Raw genomic sequence first — 24,497 nt, forward strand, 5'->3', positions numbered from 1 at the left:
AGGGGAAAATAAGAGATTACATGATCGGAAAGAGCATGATAGAGAAAGGAAAGGCAGGATACAGAATAATGTGCATAATTCATGGCTTGTAAAAGCCTTGAGGCAAGACCTTTTGGACTTGCTAATTGCTTTGCTGAGAAATAGGCCAGAAGCCATAAGAATTACTCCTACAGCCAGAAAAATGAATGCACAAAGCATTGCAACATCCACCCAGGGGCTTCCACATCACTCCCCTTGCACAGGTGCACTGCTGGCTCACCTGGCAACATGCCAACCCAGGACAAGTGCATGGGATATCTAGATCCAAGGATCTAGATTAAATTCTGGAATGTAGTTCTGTACATTCAGGTTTCTGAACTGCAGGCAGATACATTTGTATAAAATGGCTGCAGTCACACTGCAGCCCTTGGAGGACCCTCACTGCATGCTCAGAGCCTTAGAATGCAACTCTGTGCACGTGAGACAGGCAGAGATGAGCAGTTCCTCCACTGCAGTACCAGATTTAGCCTCACTGAGCTCAATGGCAAAAAATTCAGTGGGTGCAAGCTCAGATCCCGGTTGCAGGCAAAGAAATTCATATAAGTAGGAAGGATGAAGGCAAGCTTAACGGCTTATAGTTACAGAGGCTTGCACAAGAGCAGGGTTTGATGGATTTAAGTCATGAACAAAGCATCAAAACCTTTCAGCTTCCTATATTATAACTACCTCCTCCTCCACGTCCACAGTGAGCAGCTTTGGATTTTTTCATCCCAGCAGGCAAAATCATAGGATTTTGTCTACCTACATGTTCAAGTCTCTCCTACTGACATTCTCTCATTTCAGAAAATGCTACTCCAGACAATTCTCTGATAATATCCTGCTGACCACCATCAGCCACTCCTCTACTTTGTTAAACCTCACCAGAATTTTGCCTTAAGGACCTAAGAAAGGCTTTGCTATATCTGTTTCAGATTTGTTCCTGAATCCAGTAAGAGTCATTCCCTGTGTCTGAAGAAAGATGGACTTGCCCTCAAAGCATAGGGATCAGGCACCTTCCTTCTCCACCAACCTGTCTAGCTTCCAGCCCCAGCATCTTCTTGCTGTCCTGTCTTCCCCTGCAGTTTCCTTAGAGAAGTCTAACCTCTCAACTGATACTCTGAATCCACCAACAAAAAAAAATCTCTTTCAGAGCCCTTTCCTTCCCCTTTGGTATTATTTACTTATTTATCAAAATTACTATAAAAACTCATTAATAAAACAGAGATCTGCATCTTCCATAACACAGCTTATCTCCATGAGATTGCAGAAGTAAAACTACTGAAAGTACAAGAAAATAGAATCTGTCCCTTAATTGTACTTTGCTCAGTCATACTACATCAATTAATTTACTGAAGCAGATTAAATTTTTACTGCTAATATACTTATTTTATTACCTAAAGATGTTCCATCTATTTCTCAGTGTCAAGAGTTTGAAAAAGAAGAATTTGAGAGAGATGAAGAAAGAATAAGATGATCAAAGATCCCTGGGCTTGACAGGTTTCATGGGGAAACCATGAGTACCAGCTTGTGAGTATGAATGAAGCTATCAGTTAATATGATAGTGATATAAAGTTTCAGAGCATATAAAACACTTTTTTTTGAATAATACTTCAAATTACATAATGGTAAGAAGACAGACTGCTTTGCAAACCTTCTACGTAAGAATCTTGACTATTATTCCATAAATACAGAAGAAGTCACAATGAAGGCAGGAGAATTTAAATAGCAGTTCAGACATCAGTGGTGAAGTACAGTGAAGCTGAGGATCCCCAGCCTTAGATCAGACTAAAACGCTCTAGAGGCATATAACCTCTAAGCTAGTTTATAACTGATGTGCAACATGATTCAAACCAAGCTGCAACACACTTAATGGGCAACTCTCTCTGACGCCTTTTTTTAACCTGCCTGTAACATTTTATCTCTTAATGCTACTGTCCCTTAGGTTTTGTCATCTACACGGGGTGTACAAGGAACTCAGTTTCCCCAAGGCCAGAGGCTCCAGCCCAGATAAGCCAAGGAATGTCAAAGCATAAAGAAGTGAAAGTGACAGAAAAATGTCACTTAATCTGTAAGTTCCACCTTTAATAAATGTTGGTAGCTCCCACATTGGATGTAAGGTAAATTAGCATTAACAGTGTTTTGTGTAGATTTATTTTGTTCTGTGACCTATCCATTTGGTCCATGAGACAAGGCAGCAAAAGCAGAATAGGTCCACTGCAATCACAACACAAAGAACAGTCTTTCACTTCATGCAAAGAATACTAGCACAGATGGTGAATCCACATTTTGCATGAAAATCCATGAGCTTCCACATTAATGAGACATGGGTTAGAAGAACACAGTATTATACACTGCCATCATTATGTCAAAAGCGATTTGTTGTCCAAGCTTAGGTATCCAGATGGTAACAAAAATACCCCAAACTTTCTATAAGCATAAAGCTTTCACTATAATTAAAACATGGTCTCAGAAAATATACTGGTTTCTCTGAGTATTTCTAGTTCACTTTCAACAGCTGAACATGCCATGTATTTTGCTTTCAGTACTTTAACAAGAAGCACATATATGCACTAGAACACCTCAAAAGGCAGAGCTGGGGAGTGATAGCAGAGGAGAAGGGAGATGGGCAGAACCATCACATTCCAAAGCAAAGAAACGAAGGAACCAGGAAGCCAAGAACTATATGGTGCTTCCTTGGGGGACATACTAGCAAAGTCTTCAGAAAATAACTGGTGTCTGGCCATGCAGCATGGCACAAAAGCAAAATTGCAGAATTAAGTGTTCCACATTCAAACTGTTAAAATTAGCCCCAATGAGGAGCAATGGCCCCTTCTGATTCAGATCATGTTTAACCCCTTCTGTCCACAGTAGTTTGTCCATACTGGAACCAAAAATCCAAACCAGTTGGATTTTGTAACTAAGTTCCATTATTAGCACACTTTATTTTCTGATAAAAGCCTAAAAAATCTGCATAAAAGCTTTCAGTGAAATAATTGCTTTATTTTCACTTCACTCTAGCTGACTCCCACAAGTTAGACTGCATTTTTTCTCTTCAAAGTAAATTGTATAGCTTCTTCAAAAAAGCTCACCTTTGAAAAAACAGCCTAGAAAATACCAGGCTAAATTTGACAGTTGTTCCTTATGTTTCAAAGCTAGGGAAGGGTTTTTCTGGGAAAAAATGACACCTTTTTTACTCAGGAAGACTGAAAATCTGCTGGGAAAAAAAAAAAAAAAAAAAAAAAGAAGAAAGAAATAAACTGCTAGGACAGTATGTGGGTGGCAGGATTCAGTCTTTAATCTGACAGGTGTATGTCAGCACTTCTTCACAAACATATCTATAAGGGATCTGATTGTTTTCCTTTTGTTATTGTACTGTTTCTAATGAAAGTCCTTGTTTTTTAGGTTAGCTTCCTGCCAATCTCTTTTTCTGATGTCCAAAAAGTGAACAGGTTAACAAAACAAGAGAAGCTGATGCCTTTTGTCATTGATCTATTTGCTTTTCTAAGTGTCTCAAGCAAATTCATCTTGAAATTAAAAATCACATTGTCAACCGTGCACTAGACAATGTGGTCCAAAGACAGATTTACAGACTGGTAATTAAGGAGCAGACAGAGGAGATGGCTGCTCAGCTGATGGATATAAATAGTAAAATCCTAGTCAACAGGACATTATTGTTCTTGGGGGTTCCCAAAGAAGCCTTAAGCGATGGATCAGCTCCTACGCACAAGCTGATCGCAAGCCAGTGCCTCTGTGCAGTGGGAAGAACTGCCCAGGGAAGACCTGGGGCTACTTCAGGATTTACCTGGCCTCAGCACTTCCCATGCTCTGCTGGGAAGAAAGACTTAGAAGGTGAGGTAGAAGTGCTCAGCAAAGCACTTGTCATTTATTCATTCCTCTTAGTATTAATCTCTCACCTCTAAGAATGAGATTAAGCAACAATGCTTTCCTCTGCTTCTGCAATGAAACCAAGCCTAGATGGAGATGACCAAACAACCACCAAAGAGCTTGAGAAACTGGGAAGAGAGAATGAAGAAGGAAAGGAATCTTCCAGGAGCAGGTCAGAATGGCTTATTTATCAAGCTGTAATTCCACCAGCTTCAACTGGGTTCAAATCAAGGCAGCTTATGCTCTCAGATATCAGAGCTTCCATCATAAACCACATTTAAAGGTTAGGCAATTAATTGCCTCATTCCCCTATGACCTTTGCAGTAAGAAAACAGAATCTGATTGCTGTCCTATTTCTATTTTTGTTTTTATTAACTCTCTGATTTCTTTCTCTTGAAGAATATATTCCTATGATCATCCAGGGCAGACACACATTCTTTGATAGGTATTTCCCTATGTTCACATCCATGCCCTCAGCAAGCCCTTCCTTGGTCTTCTTCTCTATCCCACTAAGTTCTTTCAGACCTGTGTATGAGGCAGAAAGGTTTCAGGACAATGGATATAGCACTGCTCTCTGTTAAAATAACATTTGGATGATTCTGAGAACTGAACTGAAGAGCATGAATTGACAGCAAGTTCATGCTGGGATAAAATTTAATCTGATTCATTTATGCATGCAAGCAGAAAGCTTTTATTAGCATACATTTCTCAAAGAAAACAAATTATATTTCCTGGAGATGTTCATCATTAATTACCCTCTTCCATCTAGCAGGAAGTTTTCTTCCTTTCCCAGCTTCACTTAATCTTCTTTCTAGAAACACATACTCAAAACAAAATAAACAAAACTTCTGTAACAAAATCAGTGAACTGAAAGCATAGTACAAAGAGTCAGAAGGAGCACAGCTAATTTGGATCTTAACTGAAGTAACTCCAAAGGCCTAAAAGGAAAAAGGAGTTTCTACCTGAAGATGATAACTATAAACTCATAGAAATTATCAAAATGAGACATCAAAAAATACATCTTCACAAACGGGGAAAATGTAGAGCAAACCAGATTTATTTCATTCTACAAACATTTTTTTCTTCTTGCATTTAAAAACACCAAGTCAAGCCAAACTGAAATCTGATTGCAGTTAACCTTCACACCAACTGGTTTGCATTGCATAGAACAAGCACATGCAAACCCAGAGGGGAACCACCTGCCACCAAATGGGAGAACACCACATGGAAGATGGGTCTGTAGCTTCATGGGAATTACCAGCTGGAAAAGGTTTACTATGGAGAAGGCAGTACAGATGTGTTAAAGTTCACATGAGTTGTTAGGGGACATTGTTAGCTTTTGCTGTAACGCAGTGAAGGAGAGAATATGTGAAGAAAGGAATTTGATCAGGTAGTTCCAACAGTCACCCTGAAAAGAGAATACCAAAGATTCAAGGTCTGCTCCACCAAAATTTTCCATGTTTGTACATAGAAAACCATGTGATTAGATTGTCTGGATAACTTTGAAATAAATCCTCTGGCTTTCATGTGTCTTTTATCCTCAAGCCTAACTTAAGGGTGTCATCTAGAGAAGTACGTTAAAACCATGAGACACTCAAACACTGAAAAAATATAAATAAATCCCTGCTAGAATGTAGGAGGAACACATTTCAGTTTTAGTCAAGACAAGCACAAAGCAGTAAGAAAACCTAAGGGCATCAATATTATTTGAGTACCAGAACTCAAGTTTGGACCCTCTCTGTAAAACGAGAATTCCTAAATGCTACTTCCACATCCATAACAACCCCTTCATTCTTCTTTAAGGATGCTGCATGCAAGAATACACATGTGTAGCAAGACCAGAAAGCCAAGAAGTGGGCAGCCCCTGCCAATCTTTCTGTCACATGGCCATCACATTAGCACATTACGCTGTATTTTCCATGCAGCTCCTGTGTTTAGGCTCCAAAACTGATCATTAGTATGATAAATTAAATGAGTAGAAACTTTGGCTCAAAGAGCCCAAACTGCTGCAGCTCTGAAGTCAGTCACTCTTCCTAAGCTTTGGTTCATTAGTGAAATGAGAATATAAGAGGTCAAGTGAACATTCAGTTCGTAATTAAGTGCCTAAATGACAAAGCTGTTTACTGGCTTGAGTGACGCAGCAAGGGGGTCTCATCAGTATTTGCTGTGGGCATCCAGACCGCTTCTGCAACTGGCTTTCATAATCAGTCTCAGCATAAAAGCAAAGGACTCACTATGTATGCAAAAAGCTGAGATCCTGCATGAAAAAAATTGCTCTAGAGCTGAGCCATCTGTGGGATAGGCAATGAAATAATGCTTCAAACTTTCCCAAAATTAAAGTGTGTCAAGGACTGGAAAAGTACATGAAGATCTGACCAGTTAAAACAAAATCTGAATATAATTTGCTGTATTAATTAGTTTCCAAACAATTTTGAGACAGATGAATACGAGCTTCCCAGACCTCCTCAGCTACACTGGGATCTCTCAGCACCTGAGAACAGCCCCTCTCAGCTACGCCTGGGTGTGGACAGGAAGTGTGCACCATCCTTCTCCTGCAGAAATGGACTCCCATCACCAGGGTCAACCCATCAACCACTTCCTGACTTCACAGGAGTCACTCTGGTGCAACCTCCAAATTCTTAAATTAAAATAAACTCATGATAAGTGATACTGTCAGCTGTAGCTTAGACAAGGAATTTTACAGCATCCCTTAGCTGTGCTAGCAACCAGAGAACATGGTGCTTCCTCTCTTCATACACATAGCTGCTGAATGAAGATCTGTCTTCTTTAATCCTTCTGATAAGTATAAGAAAACACATAATGTTTTAAAGTTTTGAAAGGCCAACACTGAATATATCAAAAAGACTGTCTACCTTCACAAGAAGAAATGCAGTTTAGCCAGTAAAAATTCATACTCCGTCTTCTTTCCAATTACAATAACTAAACAACTTCTGCAAGAAGATTGAGCACAAGTTCTTTTAACCTACATTAGGTCCCTTAACTTTTTCTCTATAATGGGAAGAAACAGAAAAACTCAGGCAAGAGTCTAAAACTTCAAATCACTCCTTGTCCTGTACCCAGAGAGATCTGAAAAAAATCCCAACCAACCAAAAAAACAAAAAAAAAATCCAACCAACAACAAACCAACCAAAAAACCAACCAAAAAAAAAAAAAAGAAAAAAGAAAAAAGAAAAAAAAATATGAGAGCAACAGGAACTAAATGTTGTTCGGTGGCATTAATCATCAGGCCAGGAAGTCCCCTACTCAGCCTGAAACCTGAGAACAAGGAGAGGGACCAAATGTTTCCCAGCTACTCTTAACTCTTACTCTTGGAATCACTCAGGTTTTATATCAGAAATGGACCTATGGAGTACCTTATCAAAAAGAGTCAATGGGAATTTTGTCTCTGAAAGATCATCTTCCCACTTGGGCAGGATTTTTACCTTTCACCAAGTTTAAGTATGACATGCAAATGCTGGCCACAGTCCCTCCTGCACTATCTAGGTTTCTGAGGACCATGCTCTTCCCCAGGGGCCTGCTTCTGTTTGCCTTGTTACTCTCCCTGGGCAAACAGCCCAGACAGATTTATGTTTCATTCCTTGTATTTAAGACAATAAGTCTGAAGTGGACATTTCATACTATGTTATTTATAAATACTGTATCTTTATTAAGTTAAAACTGCAGTTCATGTTTATCATGAACATCAGTAAGAGCCAGAAAACTTTAATCATGTGTCCAGATGCAGTCATACGAAGGATCAGATTTTAAGTTATCTTCACTGGCACTGCTTTCATTTGTCACAGAGCCAGGTCTCTCTTGCCCTTCCCATTTCTCACTGAGCCAAGAGAAGCATAATCAGCCCTCAGTTGTGACCTACCCTGACTGCATACACCAAACACCTATTGACATACATTAGAGGGTTCTTCAAAAAGACTGAAACACAATGGCAAAGTACTTCTATCTGGCCATTAGTGCACAACAGAAAGACAGCCTGTTCATGTAACTGCTCCCTCTGCTTTGGCTGCAGCTCAGAGCTTCAGCTGGAGTCCTGTGAAATGGACACTTCAGGCTGTGATAGCACTCTCACAACATATGAGTAACACACGGCCTCACAATTGTCAGGGGGGTTACTGCGTTGTTTTTTCTTGAAGAAAACTTAGGGAAAACAGGCTGGATGAGTAAAAATATATCTGGGTCATTCCATGGGTATGGGTAAAATATCTCTGACCTTAGCAGGGCCCAAGTGGAACTCAGACATATGGAACAACTAACAGACGTATTTCCTGGTAATGGACACTACATAAGAACAGCTTTGGACACTACAAAATGCACTCATCTCCACAGTCTTAATAATGATAAAATGAAGATCCAAAAGGATGAAAGCATTAAATATAATGAGGACTGGAATATAAATCTTTGTTGTTAAAATGAACCCTGTGACAACACATTTAACGAATATCTATTTTGTAAACAACTGGAGTATACTACCAATTACACTACCAAAAGAGAAAAAACATAATGAAGCAAATCAACACCAGATTTGCTAGAAAGCCTAGAAAGGTCTCATTTCTGACTGCTAACAGTAAGAGATACTAATATTAAGAGTATCTCTGATCAACACAGGTCAGTATTACATTGACCAACATCAGGAGTAACTTTCAAGATACTATGGCCTAAAATAAGTTTTAATTTATGTCTGAAATTAATTAGTGGAAAGTTAATAGAATCCTTCAAAGTATTACATTATTATAACAAATACGTCTTGAATCACACTACCAAATTAAGTGATGGGCACGGGATTAGAGTTATCTTTCAAGTGTTTTTGATAACATCTATTCAGATTTAGTGGGATTTTTGGTTTTATAAAGAAATCCTCTGTTTAAAGCTTACAGGTCCACAGGCATTCACTCTGTTGATATCCAGGCTGTTGCTATTACGACCATCCCTAGAAGATGCTGATTTAAACTTTTGTTAATGGCTATACAGCCTCAAACTACAGCTAAAATACAGCTCAGCTCTTTGCACAGAAATATGAAGCAATTATAATGAAGTAAAATTCATCCTGCAATCCTCCACCTACAGTCCCTGTATTTAACTGGTTGGGGAGATATAAAAATAGAATAACAGGTACAGAGACATGTAGAAAAAGACACTTATTTCTTATAAGGTGCTGTGATGCCCTTCACCATCCCAGCACTGATACACATCTCACTGCTTATCTGATAATTTCTACTCCTGAATACATTTTTGAGATAATTTTGACTTCTACATGACAAGACAGATATTTGGCTCTTTCCATTTAGTCATAAGCCCTTAAGACTCATTCTGAACAACAGTAAGGTTCAACAATTTAGGACATAAACAAATAATGGGCACTGACAAGCCAAAATGCCCAAGGTTGCTTCTTCTAGTCCAACAGAAGTCTGTCTTTAAAAGTGAAAAAGGAAATCAAGTCATCTCTTTGTAGTATTTTCAAAATAAATGCTACACATACTTCAGAAGGCAAGTGACATAACCTTGAAATCGTCCTTAGGAAAATTGTTTTAATGTCTGTCCAAGTCAAGTGGACGAAACAAAAAATAAGCAGGAGGACTTTATAAGTCCATTATATTTTAAAATCATCATTAGTTTTAACACCGTGTTTTGAAGACTGTCATTTTTAAACTATGACTTCAGGGAAGTGATATAATCTGAGGTCTCAGTAGCTCTCCTAATGCTGAGGTTGGTAATGCTGAATCTGGTCAGCACTTGAACAGCAGCTCATTCAGGAAAGACAGAGAAGGTGATGCTGGCAAGTGACAGCACATCAACCCTGAGCCTTAAGTCAGGTCCATGCAGTTGCCAAACAGAGTCTCTCTTAAGACAAAGTGTCAGTACACAAGTGAGCTCATGTGACCATGGAGCTACTGGGCATGATTTGAATTTGGTGTCATTTCATCCATTCAATGGGACAGAGAGCCCAGACTTCTAATTTGTTAGAGAAATTAGGCACTAATCTTGTTCAAATTGCATGCTGAAACATGCAATCTGCACTTTGTCTCACCTCTTACTGCTCCTTTATTTCAATGCCAGGGTTTCCTACATCTGGAGCAGGAAAGCCCTCCTCCCATTGCTGACAAATACTGTCAGGTACAAGACTGCCCTTACAAAGAACACCCCCACTAGGACTTAGGTTTCCATCATTAACTTTGGCTTCTTATACCTGGATCTGAATCTTTATTTTGGGGTTCACATTTATAATTCTCAGGCCTACTTAACTTCACTTTTATATGGAAAAGGATCACTTTGTAGTTGTATAGAGCTTTGCCTAAGGTTCTCCACACAATTTAATCTTTCCAAGTGCCACCTGAATATACAAAGAACTCCACTAAATGAAGATGCCTACAGGCAGAATGAAATCCTGCTGAGTATGGTGATAAGTTATAGAAGAGCTAAAGTAATGAACAGTTACAACACCTTACTTTTGTCAGAATGAATGGATACATTAAAAAGGTTTCCTCCTACTTGTGAAATTTCCATGTATTTGAAAAGCATGTCAAACTATAGCAAACAAGTTGAATGCTGCTGTATCTTGTAGTTAAAGGAAAATAGTTACTCTCTGTAGTTAAGTGCAAATGTCATTAAAAATATGCCTCATACATAAATAAAAAGTACAGAGAGAAACATTTTCAAGACTGACTACAGCACCTGCCTTTGGTCTTCCATCAGGGATGCTTAAGCCCCTGCAAAGTAACGATACACAGATACACTCATTGCCAGACTTAACCTCTATGAGTTAAGCATTTGTATTACTTCTTGAGACAGAGGCTTCAGAATGTGTTACCTCATAAGATGCCGAGATTCATGTTAGTGGCAATCATTGTTATTACTGTCCAAAGCTTATAAAGTCTAGATCTCAAGGTCCAAACAGCAAGTCAAGGAAAATCAGAGAGTTCTAGGACTTTATGACTAAGTGATCCACCCAGAGATAAAAGCTACTGGCAAGGATGGAGAACCAATGGGGCTGATATTGTTCAGGTTATTTCTTCCAGTCTGTCACCCTTTCTTTTCTCCATTATTTTTGTCAATGCTACAATACACTCCTGTGTAGCCCTCCAAATACTTTTGAAGGTCATGTGTCCCAAAGCAGAGCAACAAGATTCAAGAAAACATTTAGATCTACAGAAACCAAGGAATAAACATATACAGGTTTCTGTGAGTTTGGATCAAACCCTGAGTGAGTAGTGAAATAACAAGCAGCAGGACCTTGACTTGTCCTCTGATAGCAGAATGGTAGTTCTACCACCTAAGTCCATCTACACTACTAGAAATATACAAAATAAACATTCAAACAATAAGTATTTTAAAGTTGTGGTAGCAGCACTTGTTTGCCAAAGATGAACAATATATCTGACCACACAATTATTCCTCTCCACATATTTCATTCCAAGGAATGTAAGGAAAGATATGTACTACTCAACACACATTTAGACTACTGCAAAGGACACAACCAACATACCATCCAAAAGAGGATGAGGATGTTGCTTCTTTCTAGTGAGTGCAATTCACCACACAAGGAAGTATATTTTTGATGATCCTAAATCAAGCTTCCAGTAGGGAAGATTTTAAAATACTCTTGTATTGTAACAAAATGTTCCCAATGGTGTTGTAATGAAAGAAAGAAGAGGAAAAAACCCATCTCCTGGCAGGAAATTAATTATTGAGCATTCCCCTGCTTGACGATGCACTCCTACATTCTGCGCAGGCTTTCCATTTTTCTCTCTCAGTATGTGGAGAAATTCACTGTGGAGAATATACAAACAGAACAAAGAGCACAAGGGTATCAGTTTATTAAATGCATTTAGAAACTGAACAAACCAGGCGGGAGGAACTTGGTTTGTGCATCACCACACTTAGTGTTTATTCCTTCTTTATATTCTTCTCTCCTCTTCTCCATTAGACTGTCATTTCTGCTTCTGTCCTCTGAAATCACCTCTATTGAGAATGGGAGAATTGTGCCTGGCTTTTAGCATCACTTAGCTGACACAGTTTTGAAATGTCACTTCCTTCTTTTAAAAAATAAAATGGAAATTTTATTTTCCCTTGATGGAAAGGGAAAATAGAAGCTTATCATTATATGCCTAAATATCAAGATGTAATTCCATTTTTAAAATCATTCTTTTTTTCCACCTCCAAGTGCAGCCCATTTAGTAAATTTCACCCCCTGCTGTCAGTTTTAGTCTCCCTATGAAAAAGCTGAAAAACCTACTGAGGCAGTAAGTTCACCCATTAGTTACATGACAGAACATATAGTTCCTGAAGCTACTTCTGCCGCCAGCACATGCACCTACAACATCTTCTCAGTTTGGTGGGATCATACCACTGCAAAAGTATCTTCATGAGAGCAGACACTTCCCAGTAACAGGCATTTTGGATTCTTCCTGATGTGGAACAACTAAATTAGAGAGGGAAGATGCAACAGACTGAAACAACATATGCTATCTTCAAATAGAATTCTATGTCAGGAATGCTCTATAGCTTAACTAAGACATAATGAAGAAATTTTCAAGAGAAATTAACAATTTTCACTTTTAAAAACGGAGGCAGAAAGAGTACAGAAAACTACTATAGCAGATGTCTGTATGATTCTTGCAGAAATACCAGCTGGGCTGCTCAGGACCCTTTCTCACAGTCATCAGTACTTGGGCTCCTCCAGCTCTTCCAAGCCGGATGGCTCAGACACAGCATGGCTGTACTGCCTCTGCAGACCTCACATTTCTCTGGCTCTGTGCATCAGCCCAGAAGTCTCCACCTCTGCACACAGACATGCCAGTGTTTTCATGTGTTGTTCATATCTGCAAATATTTAGCTGCTGCCTCCCCTCCTCTCCTTACTCCTTTTCAGGTCTATATTAATATGATGGGTTCCCCAGAGGAAAGGCACCTCCACATATGCAAAATGTCCCACTGAATGGGAGCATTCTGGAATAAGACAAACCATCATACTTCATACTCTAAACACAGCTGGCATTACAAGAGAGCGCTGCAGGAGCTGGAGATGCAGCAGCAGACTTCACTGCATGAGGTCCTTCATGTGGCTCTGGGCAGCAGAGCCCTGTGGGCAGTCTGATGGTGCTGATGGAAATTGTGCTGTCCTCACCTAGTTTTTCATCCTAAACTCTTGACTTTCTACCACATCAAGGCTGTTATTGATTCTGCAACTGATAGACAATGATACTGGCAATGATTCATGTTGCATTGTTTTGAGAGGAGAGAATGAATTTTGAATTATAAAGCAGAAGCAAGTTTAATTACTACATATGAGCATAGAGCATATGCTGCCATTTTACAAGAAACTGTTCTGAAGAGAAGCACCATGCTCTGCCATCAAGTTCCCAAGCGACAAAAATCACACTCTCGCGAGTATCAGACTCGCCATCTGTAAAATGTTTTTCATCTCTAGAAGACAGTGTGAGAATTATGTGTTACAAATCATGTATTTTTTGACAGCTATTATCACTTGTTTTGGAGCAACACCTTAGAACAAATGGGTTTTTTTGCCCTATAAGAGCTCATGTGAGGCATGAAACTTCTTAAAAACCTATTTAGGAGTGCAAGCAAGGTGATAATCAATATATGTTTCAAAATTTTTCTTGGATGGTAAGAAGAGAACAGGAGGTTTTTTTCATGAACATAATGTCATTCTAAGGAATTTGCTCTGTAGGATGACATTCTCCTACACCACAGGAATTATAGATAAGGCTGTGTGCATCTGTATACATGCATTTTAAGTTCCAGAAAGGGAAATTAACCATTCTCTCACAAATGACTGAGAGGCAAAGCCAAAAGCATATTACTCTTTCTATGAACAGATTACTTTTGTATTCCTTTTCAAAAATGCCCATGATTAAACCTGGTTTAATTACTACAGTTTTGAGCAACAAGAGATCAGAGGCAGGCCAGCCATGCTAGCACAGAGAATTGAAAAGAACTGAGACAGAAGCCAGAAGCATAGAACTACAATGTAATGAGAGACTGTCAAAACCCAAGGGGAACGCAAACTGGAATCCATGGCCCTGACCCTACACAAAGTCTGAATTTCAGAGGTTAGGATGATGCAACTCAAAACGACATGGAGTGACCCCATCAGCAGGTAACTGCATTAATACACCAGAGCTGAAAGAATGGCTAATTTCACTCTCTTTTCTGATAAATTATGTATCTTCTATAATCAATCCAAACCAAAACTAATTTCCAGCAATTGCACTGCTCTGCCAGTAGACAGTGCCTTAATATAATTATGCATAGACAGGAAGAGATAATGACCTCTGATTAAAGTCTATTATTTTTATGGAACATGAAGATACATCGCAGTACTATGTGAGCTATTGATTAAGATCAGTATGTTACATTAAACAAGTTGTTCTCCCATAAACCACTGCTGGTTTTTTCCTCTTCATTCGAATCTTGCTGTCCTTTCCAATGACGAGGAGTTACCTGGTGAGGGGCAAACGTAACTTTGGAGGAACTACAACTACTACAACTACTACATTGATACCGATCTACATTCAGAGCCAGGTATTTGCATCCCTTCCGCCTGCACAGCCTGTGGCAGAATAGGAGAGCATCTCGTAGATGATTTATCCAAAAGCCCCGTCCATGTTTATTCAACAGTAGCTTATTAGAAGATACATTAAATCGAGTCCTCTGATAGTCATCGGCTCCGCTTCAAACCGCGGTGCTCCGGTCCCGGAGCCGTGCCGTGCCCGGGGCCGAGTGACCCCAGCGGGGAGCGGCGGGCGGGCTCTGCCCCAGCTGGGGCGTCCGGGCCAGGCCTCGCGGGGACCCCACGGCAGCGTGAGCCCCGGCGCCGCCCGGCCACACGGATCTCCCCCGAGCCCAGCCGGAGCCCGCAACCCCCGCCCCGACGGTCCCCGGGGGAGGCCGTGGGTGGCAGCAGAGCCCGGGGGGACACGACGGTGCCATCCCCGCAGCATCCCCAGGGCCGCGGAGCCCCCGCGCTCCGTCCCTGCCCCAAAGCCGGGGCTCTCCGCGGCCGGACGGGCCGGCACCGCGCTCGGGGGAAACTTTGGCCCCGCCGACCTCCTCCCCCGGCCCCGCAGCCGCGCCGCCCCCGCTCCGCGGAGCTGCGGGAGCCCGCGCACGGCGGCCCGAGGGGCGGGCGGGGAGGAAGGAGCAGCGCGGAGAGCAGCAGGGGCAGGGGAGCGGGGCGGCGCAGGGGCGGAGGGAGGGGTTTCTGCGGGGGTGTTGGTTTACCTTGGAGGTTCTGCACTCGGATGTCGCTGATGTGCCCGATGAGCTCCTCGCGCTGGAACCAGTCCCACTCCTGCCCGGCCATAGGGACGCGGGGCCGGGGCCAGGGGGACGGCGGGAGCCGGCGGCACCGCCACCGCCGCCTTCACCGGCACCGACGGCGGGCGCGGAGCGGAGCGGGCGGGGGGACGGCCCCTCCCCGCGCCGGCTGCGCCCCGCCCCGCGTCCCTCCCTCCCGCCGTTCCCGCTCGCCGCCTCCCTCCCTCAGCCCGCCCGACCGGGGGCGGCGGGGCCCTGGCGCGGGGCGGAGCGGGCTGGGGTCCGGCCGTGCCCCCGCCGCGGGCAGCGCCGCGCCCGCCGCCCTTTCCTCCCCTCCCCTCACCGGTGGTGGCCAGGCCCCGCTCCGGCCTCGCGGCGCTCGGCAGGGCCCGCTCCGGCCGCCCCCTCGGGCGCAGGCGGGGCCGGCCCCGGCGCTGCGGGGACCCCGCGTCCGTCCCGCCGCAGCGGCCGCTGTGCGCTCCCCGTAAAAACGCCTTTATTGCCGAGGCAGAGCCGAGTGTGTGCCCGCGTCCTCCTGCCGTACCTGGGGACCGGAGGAGGATCGTCCCTAGAACAAATGTCATGCACCCACGGCAGCAATGGAAGAACAAAAGTATGAGCAGCAGAGAGGTTTTCCTCGTGGGGATGAAATCAGTGCCACTACACGTTAAAAACACTAAGAGTTGCATACTGATTTAACTTGCTCTTGGTAGTCTGTTCAGGCGCTTAAATTTCCTTTGAGGTGAATTCTCACATTGACTGTCTTCATGTACACCGCTTTTCATCCAGCTTGGACAGTAATTGTTACCAAGGCCCTTGGGTGTCACTGAGATCTCTACAAACCTGATGAACAGCACAAGCATTTCATTTGCATGCAAGGCGTTTCATTGCAATATACCACTATTTGTATCTTCCAGCCGGTAAACAACAAATTTTAACATGATCGAGTCAGACCAGTATAGCATCAAGACTTAGACTAGCAAAACATATAAGCAAAAATCTACAAAGTTAAATATAAACAAACAGGGATCTAAAAATTGTGTCTCTTTCAAGTCTGAAGTGTTTATGTGATCCAAAGCAAACGCTCCGCACAACCAGTTGTTTCACCCAGCTCAGGCATGCAGCGCTCTTCCCACAGCCTCCTCTGGTGATTTTGCCATTACGACTCAAAATCAGATGGAGATGGTAAGAAGGCAAAGTCATACTTAAGCATCTAGTAAGGATTTGTCACCACTATAACATGCAGCAGTCAGCTACCCCAAAATTAAGTCTCCAAGAGTCTGAGGCAGTCTTCAGCTGTTTACATATCAAGATTGGAAAGTTTTGCACAGGTGTAAGGACACATGAATGCCATGACAAAAAGTTCATAAACCTGAATGTAAGGAGCAGAAAAAACAGCTTGTGGAAAAGAAACAGTGTCTGAACTCAGACAGATTTGCACAAATCACAATGCTGGGCTTTGCCTTCATTTGACACTGGGAGGACCTGTTTTTGTTTTTTTTCCAGGTACTATCCAAGTGGGCTGAATGCATCAGTACCACATTTACAGGTGGAGCTGGAAACTGAACAAGTGTGGCTGTGGGAAAAATAGGTGAATGACTTCACAGCACCAGTTAAAATACTGCCTGCCAGAGGTGGCTGGAGATCCCTAATCCACGCTGCAACTTGAAGCAGAACTACTCCCAGTACCAGATGGGGACAGCTGAGGCTTTTTCCCATTGTGTGTGAGCATCCTCCAGGAGCTGGGGTATCATGAGCTCTCTAAAGAGCCTTTTCCATTCTGCACTGGCCTGCCTGTGAGACCTCAGAGTGGCCACTTGCTGTGGTCAGCACACCAGCTGGACAAAGGGAGGCAGTATGAAATGCAGGCAAATGAATGAGAATAAGCAAACCAACCGGCAACCTTCAGCAACAGAATCATAGACTCACAGATTTGGAATTGTTGGAAAAGACCTTTAAGGGCATCAAGCTCAACCATCAAACACTGTCAGGGCCACCATGAAGACACGTCCCTAAGTGGCACATCTACAAGTCTGTTAAATACCTCCAGGAATGGCCATTCCACCATTTCCCTGGGCAGCCTTTTCCAACACTCAGCAATTCTTTCAGTGAAAAAAGTTTTCCTAATATCCAATCTAAACCTCCCCTAGCACAACTTCAGACTATGTCCTCTTGTCCTATCACCTATTACTTGTGAGAATGACCCTCACCTGGCTACAATCTCCTTTCAGGTGGTTGTAGAGAGCAGTAAGATCCTTCCTGGGCCCCCTTTTCTCCAGGCTAACCCTCGCAGCTCCCTCAGCAGCTCCTCACAAGACTTGTGCTTCAAACCTTCTTCTTTGCCCTTGTGTGGATGTGCTACAATCACCTCAATGTCTTCCTTGCAATGAAGGCCCCCAAACTGAAAAGGTGCAGCGGCACCAGTGCCAGTACAGGAGGACAGTCACTGCTCTGGTCCTGCTGGACACACTTTTTCTGCTGTAACTCCTCGCTGCTGGCCCCACCTGACCTGTGATGTTACAACTGTGATTCATTGTTCTTGCAGATTTTCTCTAGAGCTAATTACTGCCTTCACCCTCCTCCTTGTCCTCATGCAAGAGCTGCCCAACTCCACTCTCATGGGTGCAGCCCATGTCACTGGCATCTCCAGGCCTGCCAGGTAGCTCCACTTGACCTGCACAGTCTGGGTCTCAGAGTCAGGCTGGGTTTAAGGTGTAAATGATTAACATTGTGGGCACAGGGAAGTTAAAACTTCCACTTAGAGAGAGAGGAGAAAGGCATTAAACCGTTCTTACCTGGGAAAGCACCTGCTCTGTGTTACCCTGTACTCTGAAGGTGCAATAGCAGAGGTTGGTGTGGTCAAGCAGCAGCACAGGCTGGGGCTGCCAGCTCTTCCTGTGCCAGTGGAGGCAAAACCATCAGCATAGTAGCCTGCCCTTCTCTTGCCAGCAAGTCAGGCAGGACTTCAGCCTGGGGTTCAGCCCGTCTGCCAGGTCTGATCGCTCCAGTTTCTAGCTCAGCACACCAATATAAGCTGCATCAACCTCATCTTACATTAAGACCGTGAGCCATGAGGTGCTGTGAATGAAAACCCTAATCCAGTTTCATTTAGCAGGTGTGCAGCTGTGTGCGGGGAGGCAGCAGCCACGTCACCTGCATTTGTCCATCTGAGACTTTCAGATGGCTCTCCAGCACCTTTCCCAAATCAGCTTTGTGGTTAGCAGAAGCCTTCATATGTAGGACCTCGTTTGAGATAACTGTAAAAACCATTGCAATATATGCACAACCAAAGTGCTCCAAAATGGAAAGGTAAGCCTCTAAAATAGTAAGGACATTTAAAAATTGTAAGATCAACAGGGCATCCTGTATAAACATTTTTCTTTAAGTTCTTCCCTGCAACATGGGGTCAGTGGATCAGCTCAGCAAGAAAGTATGAAATCTGAGATTCTCCTATAAAGCTAGGACACCAAATGTTATGTTAGTTGTAAACTCTGTAAAGGCTTGTGGAAATTATCTGTGAAAATACTATATGCCTTCTAAGAAGTAACTGATTGTATGCAGTGAGGAGTAGAGAACTTCTCTTAAACAAAAAGTGATTTTAGATTTTATTAACAAAGTCCACTTGCCTTTAGATGTTAAAGGACTATTCTATAACTGAAAAAGCAGGTTAGATTTAATTAAGTCCCTTGGCTCAGACTTGTTACTTAGGGCAATGCTATAAACACTTGGCAGACTCTAAACTATAATAGCAGGTTTATTAAAAAAAGAGTTTGGTCACATATGAGAAGGCAGGGAGTCTGATAGGAAGTTCATGGGGAACCTACCACTCTTCTGCATAGCCTTTATCTTTTTGTGTGTGTGTGTGTATGCAGAATAAAGACGTTAAAAAGCTTTTCATTTCCCATCCTTTGCCTGTCTTACCAGTGAGTGATTTAATGAGTTGAATTCTCAGTTTGAGAAGAAAATTTACACTTGAAGGTTGTGTAATAGTAGAGACAAAGCCATCAGGTTCTACAGCTCAGCTTTGTGCCTGTCCAGATGGAGGGTACCTTGTGATTCCTGCTAAAATGGCAAGGGAAAGTATCCAACACAAAGGAAGCTATTTCTTAAAATAAGAAAGATATTTATGCCATTGTAGCTAATTTGCTTTGCCTTTATAAGCAGAGTTCTCCATATGAACTCTGTCATTTAGGAATGGATTTTTTCCTGCTTTTGTTTAAAATAGTTCCAGACCTTTGGTGAGCAGAATAGGTGTTGTCTATCTTGCAATAGGTGAAAATATCTTACATTTCAACCCAAACCTCAGAGTTTGGGTGGAGTTCCTATCTAGCTATGCCTGAGCCATCCGTGGCTGCTGACCAAAGCTACAAAAACAACTTTCCACTGATCCTTTCTAGACCTCCCTCTGCCTTCATTCCCAAAACATCTTTGTTGAATGCCACAGGTCTGCGACGTGTTTCTCTGGCCATGACTAACAGTGTTTTGGGAAAGGTGGAGGGCATTTGGGTCCTGCCCCTGCACTACTGGCATAGTCCTTCTGTCTTTGCACATGTTTATGGCTTGTTTAAAGGGGTTGCAGAGTATGTGAGGGTCTCACTCAATTTTTAACCCTTTTTCTGAAGTCTTACAGGAGGAGGACTGAAAATGAATACTGCCTTACCCTATAGCTGAATGAGAAGAAAGGAGGAAAGTTAAAGTCTGTAACACAGGAAAGTAATTCACATTCCTATTCAACTCTTGTATTTTATAAATACATTACAACCCAACTTGAGTGGTCATTCCATTTTAAGGCAATAATCATGCCATTGTAGATCTTACCAGCATTTTATATTTTTATCAACATTTTATATATATTTTATATGAGCTTGCTTAGCTCATATCTGAAATACCAAGGAGGGCCAGCCCAGAGAAAAGACTCCTTAGCTCTCCCAGATGAATAGGTAAGTGAAGATTTATTTTTTATTACCCTGTCTGACAGCAGCCACCCCATAGTCTGGCTCCTCTGCCTACACACATGTAAACAATGGGAGGGGTACCATGTAAAACAGATTTTCAAAGCAAAACACAAAAAAAAGTCAGGAAAGAAAAAGGCAGTCAAATTCAACCAAGTCAAGAGGAGACACTGAGAAAAATGTAATAGGAGGATTAAGCAACTGAAGGAGGTAAGGTCATGTTCAAAAAACCCAAGTAATATATGAAATATATCTTTATGACTTCTTTAGAGGAAAGGGAGTGTACACTAAAATGTGTGGTCTACTTGTCCAACCAAAAATGTGATAAGTAGCAATGAATTAATTTATAACATGCATATAATCAATAAAATGAATACAGCTTAGAAATATGAGTGTTGTACCCTTACTAGACCCATCTTCCTCTTAGTCCCTTTCAGATAGTAGAAGAGGGGTGATGACTCTTGGCCCTGCCTCAGTGTACCACTGAGCATATTGACAAACTCTGGATGTTGAGCAGCCTCCCTCTCCTGTGCCTCCTCCTTCCTTCACCCCAGAAATCCACCAGGTAGGTCACACTGATGAACCACAGTGATTCACAACAACTGTTGCCACATACTGGCAATAAATAGACTGTAGAAATTGCTGGAAGGTCTTTATGGGCTATGTATAAGTTTCATCACACAGTCCATGAATAATGCCAGGAGTTACAGTGGCTTCTAGCTTGGAAGGTGAGTTTTTTTTATTTACTTGCTACCAAGGTAAAGTTTGTTTGGACCAACTTAGTAACAAAATGCACTTGGGTATTTTTAAGTCTCGGTCTTTTGGGGTGATGGGGTGGGATCACAGGGACAGCTTTCATGTGCTAGAGCTGTAGAGGTGAGTTCCTTCTGATTCTTCATCAGGACAGCTGGTGTGGTGGGAGCAGGCTTGTGTGGGTCACTCTTAGTCCTCCCTCCATTGGTTTTTCATTTTCTTTGGTAAGTGTGGTTTATTTTAAGGTATGATTTATTGAGAACATGTGTGCTTTATTTGACAGAGACAGTGGGAAAGGCTGTTCTCTGGCCTTCAGGCTGGTTTTTTTACATTCAGTTTGGTTTTCTGCCGTTCTTTCATGCAGATGAAAGTTGGAAGAAAAGGAGAGTAGTTATGTAAAACTCATTTGAATATTATGTACTTGTGGAGCTGATTTCTTTCTGTTGCCATGAGCCTTTCATTCAAAACCTCCCTGTACTAGGGCAAAACCCTTCCTTGATTCAGAGAGGACTTGACACAGAAAAAGTTCCATCTGTCTTTTGGAAACTTGTTTGTTATTTTTTTCCCCTTATTCTGCTTCTATTTTCCTTCTGTTTCTGATGGGTGCAGGATGCAGTTGTCTCATCCATGTGACAGTATTGTGTAATTCTGCCCCTTTGAGCCTGACTTACTCTCACTCATCTGTGACCAGCTGAATTCAGGACCTTCAGATTCCCTTCTGTGTGCTCCAGGACACTAGGAAGATTTGTTTCCCCAGTAGATACTGAACAAAGGTTGCAATGTTTACCAGTAAAGGGATCATTTTTCCAGCTCTAGATGCTGTGTAGCACTCTAAAGGCCAAGGAGAAGACCAAAGAAGCAAAGCTTTCACCTTCAGAGCATCTGAGCATCTCCTAGGAGTTTCCATCTCTTTAGAACCTGCTCCCATAGCATGAGTTTCATGGTTTCATTCTGTCTAGTCTCCATGCAAAGGTAGAGATGCCAGCCTGATGCAAGCAGTGCCTTAACCAATAACCCAGGAAACAGAGAGGCCAATTCTGTGTCAGGGCTTACTGCATGGAAGGAGAGAAGGACAGCAAGCAGTGGCATGGTGTGTGGATGTCTCTGCAGATGATGATGGTGGCAGTAGGGTCCTGCAGAGCGGTGTAAGCTGGTGAAGTTGTGCAGGAAGAAGCAATCCAGCTGAATGCTGCTCAGGGGTGGCCATCCCTGCACAATGTTCAGCTTTGAGTCACCCTGGCTAGCCTGGTTACCTTCTTCTGCTTGAAGTATCTTGGTTAGAGAAAATTATGGTACATTCACTGTGTACCCCAGGGATTCAAGTCAAGGCCTCTGCAATAATACTCTCTGGCAAAGACTATTTCTGGACATAACTACAAATATTTAATATGCTGTAAATTATAAATCAGCCTTCTCCAACACCGACAGAAGTGTATGCTCCAAGTGAAAATGGGGATTGCCTGGTCTGTTTTTTACCCCATGAATATTAGGATTGGAAACAGGGCAGTTAATAATTATTTGTGTTCAAGCACTGCAGTTACTATATAAACAATGCTAATATTGCTGACTTTTATACACAGCTTTCCATCTGCAAATTTCTAATCTCTTGTATATTTCAATTTTCTGTAATTTCCTGGCATAACCTGTCTGAAACAAACTCTACAAGCCCTGAAATAATATTTGGTATTACAGATGACAACCAGTATATTTTTGCAATAAAATGTTTGTGGAGGAATGACTTATGTGTGATCTACTCTGCGTACTTCACCATAGTAACAAAATGAATTGGTGTCTTAGAAGCCAGCAAGCAAGGAGGCTTCTTTTGAACTGCCTGACCTCTTTCACAGCACTGAAGATGTCAAATATTTTTCAAATGCAACATTCAGCTAAACTGCCTGTCAATGCAGCATCCTTCTGAAGCAATTCAACCTTTTCCTATTTGTTTGTTTCTGTTTGAAGAAGAGGTTTCAATTTTACATCTAATGTCAAGTCAGTTTGATTGTGAAAGAGATGTGAGAAGAGCTTCCTTCCCTGACCTTCCCAAATGCTATTAGCTTGGAAAGTAACAGAAATATATAAAAGCTTCAAATGGAGGGGCTGTACCCTGTAGCTGATAAATAAACTGATAATTTTTTGAGGTAAGAAATGGGTGACTCTGATGCATAACCTGCCAGACAGAGGCTTTTGCAGTATGAGATGCACTCACTAATGATTCCAAGCTCTCTCGGAGCAGGCATTTTCAAACCTTACTTATATTTCACTGAATATTTAATGTCACAGTTCTGCCAGAAGCCTCTGAAAATAAGGAGAATTAAAACCCATCAGTCATTCCTCAGCAGAAGGAAGTTGATGATTTAGAAAGCTTCTCTTTATCATGTTTCAAAGTATGACCTTGAGGAGTGCCAGGAATGTCCTTGTGGTGCCTGTAAGAGGCAGTTTAGAAGTCATGGCTGGTGGTGTTTCACCTGAGCACTGTTAAATGCAAGCGTCTGTCAGGGTTTGTCGTCCTCTGACCAATATGCTCTTTAAGACTAATCACCTTAAAAGTCATGTCAGAGATCACACAGTGAAGCCTTTACTTATGCAGGTTTTGATGTCCTTGCTTTGCTGTGGTCAGCAGGGCCCTCAGTGTTGGTTTGGGGAGCAGCACCCCAGTCAGGAATTGTTTCTAGTGAGAGGTGGCTGCCTGCTTCCTTCTGATCTATTATTTTCCTCTTTTCCAAGTGCATTTTCCAAATCAAGCTCTGGATTTCAAACCCATCCTTTAAACAGAAAAATCTGGAATCGAGAGAAAACAACAGTAATATCTTGTGGGTATGGAGTACCAAAAAGAACTTTCTGTGCTCAGTTTGTAGGTGTTGGTGTGTGCATGAGCATAGAAATTCAGGATGAAATGACAACTTGCCCATGGTTCAGTTATAGGGATTTAATTAATGTTGCCTTTCCCTATATCCAGCCTCCCTCTGCATCACACAGTCCCTTCTGTATCAGAGAGTTGGGTTGAGGGGATAAAAAAGGGATGGATTCGTATGTCTTCATATGTTGTTTCCCCTATCATAATAACTTATTTACAAAAATGAACAACAGTTAACAAGGAAGGCAAAAGTATGAGGCATCCTCACTTAAGTCAGCTTTGATGGAAATGTCTGTACTTTGCTTCTGAGAGAGGCTTACATATACATCTATTTATGTTGTAGCTCTTGAACAGACTTGAACTGGTAGATGATACCACAGTACAAAATCCAGCTGGTCTAATTTGAGAAGAAATTTTGGACATTGAAAATACCCTTAGTTCTCCCCTTCAAAGAGACCAGAAAAGGCATTTGGTGCAATCGCCTACCTCTCAAAACCAATACAGTTGCAAGTGATGGGTTTGAATGGAAGTCCCAACAGCAATATTTATCTCCAGTACTGCAGAACTGTTGAGATAAAAATCTTGACAAATTTCCCAATTTTGTTGAAGTTCTAGTAACACTGCCAAAAGGTGCAAAACTCAAAAATCAAAGATTTTATTTCTCGTGTTTTTATACAAGTCAATGGCTTATTCCATTTGATCCAAAAGAAATTTTATGGGAGCATTTTGAGATTCCAGGATGAG

General features: G+C 42.1%; 1 protein-coding gene across 1 annotated transcript in view; it reads right to left on the bottom strand.

Moving 5' to 3' along the window:
* CLMN (calmin) overlaps positions 1-15,341 on the bottom strand; it is an 83,236-nt gene extending 67,895 nt beyond the window's left edge. Inside the window, exon 1 of the mRNA XM_005520387.3 lies at positions 15,159-15,341. Within this exon, the coding sequence (XP_005520444.1) occupies positions 15,159-15,240 (82 nt within the window). The 5' untranslated portion in view covers positions 15,241-15,341. The remainder of the gene's footprint in view (positions 1-15,158) is intronic.
* Between the last annotated feature and the right edge of the window lie 9,156 nt (positions 15,342-24,497).

Source organism: Pseudopodoces humilis, chromosome 7 (assembly GCF_049639895.1).
Source record: "Pseudopodoces humilis isolate 2021_Gansu_Grassland_sample_001 chromosome 7, ASM4963989v1, whole genome shotgun sequence".
NCBI classification, from domain to species: Eukaryota; Metazoa; Chordata; class Aves; order Passeriformes; family Paridae; genus Pseudopodoces; species Pseudopodoces humilis.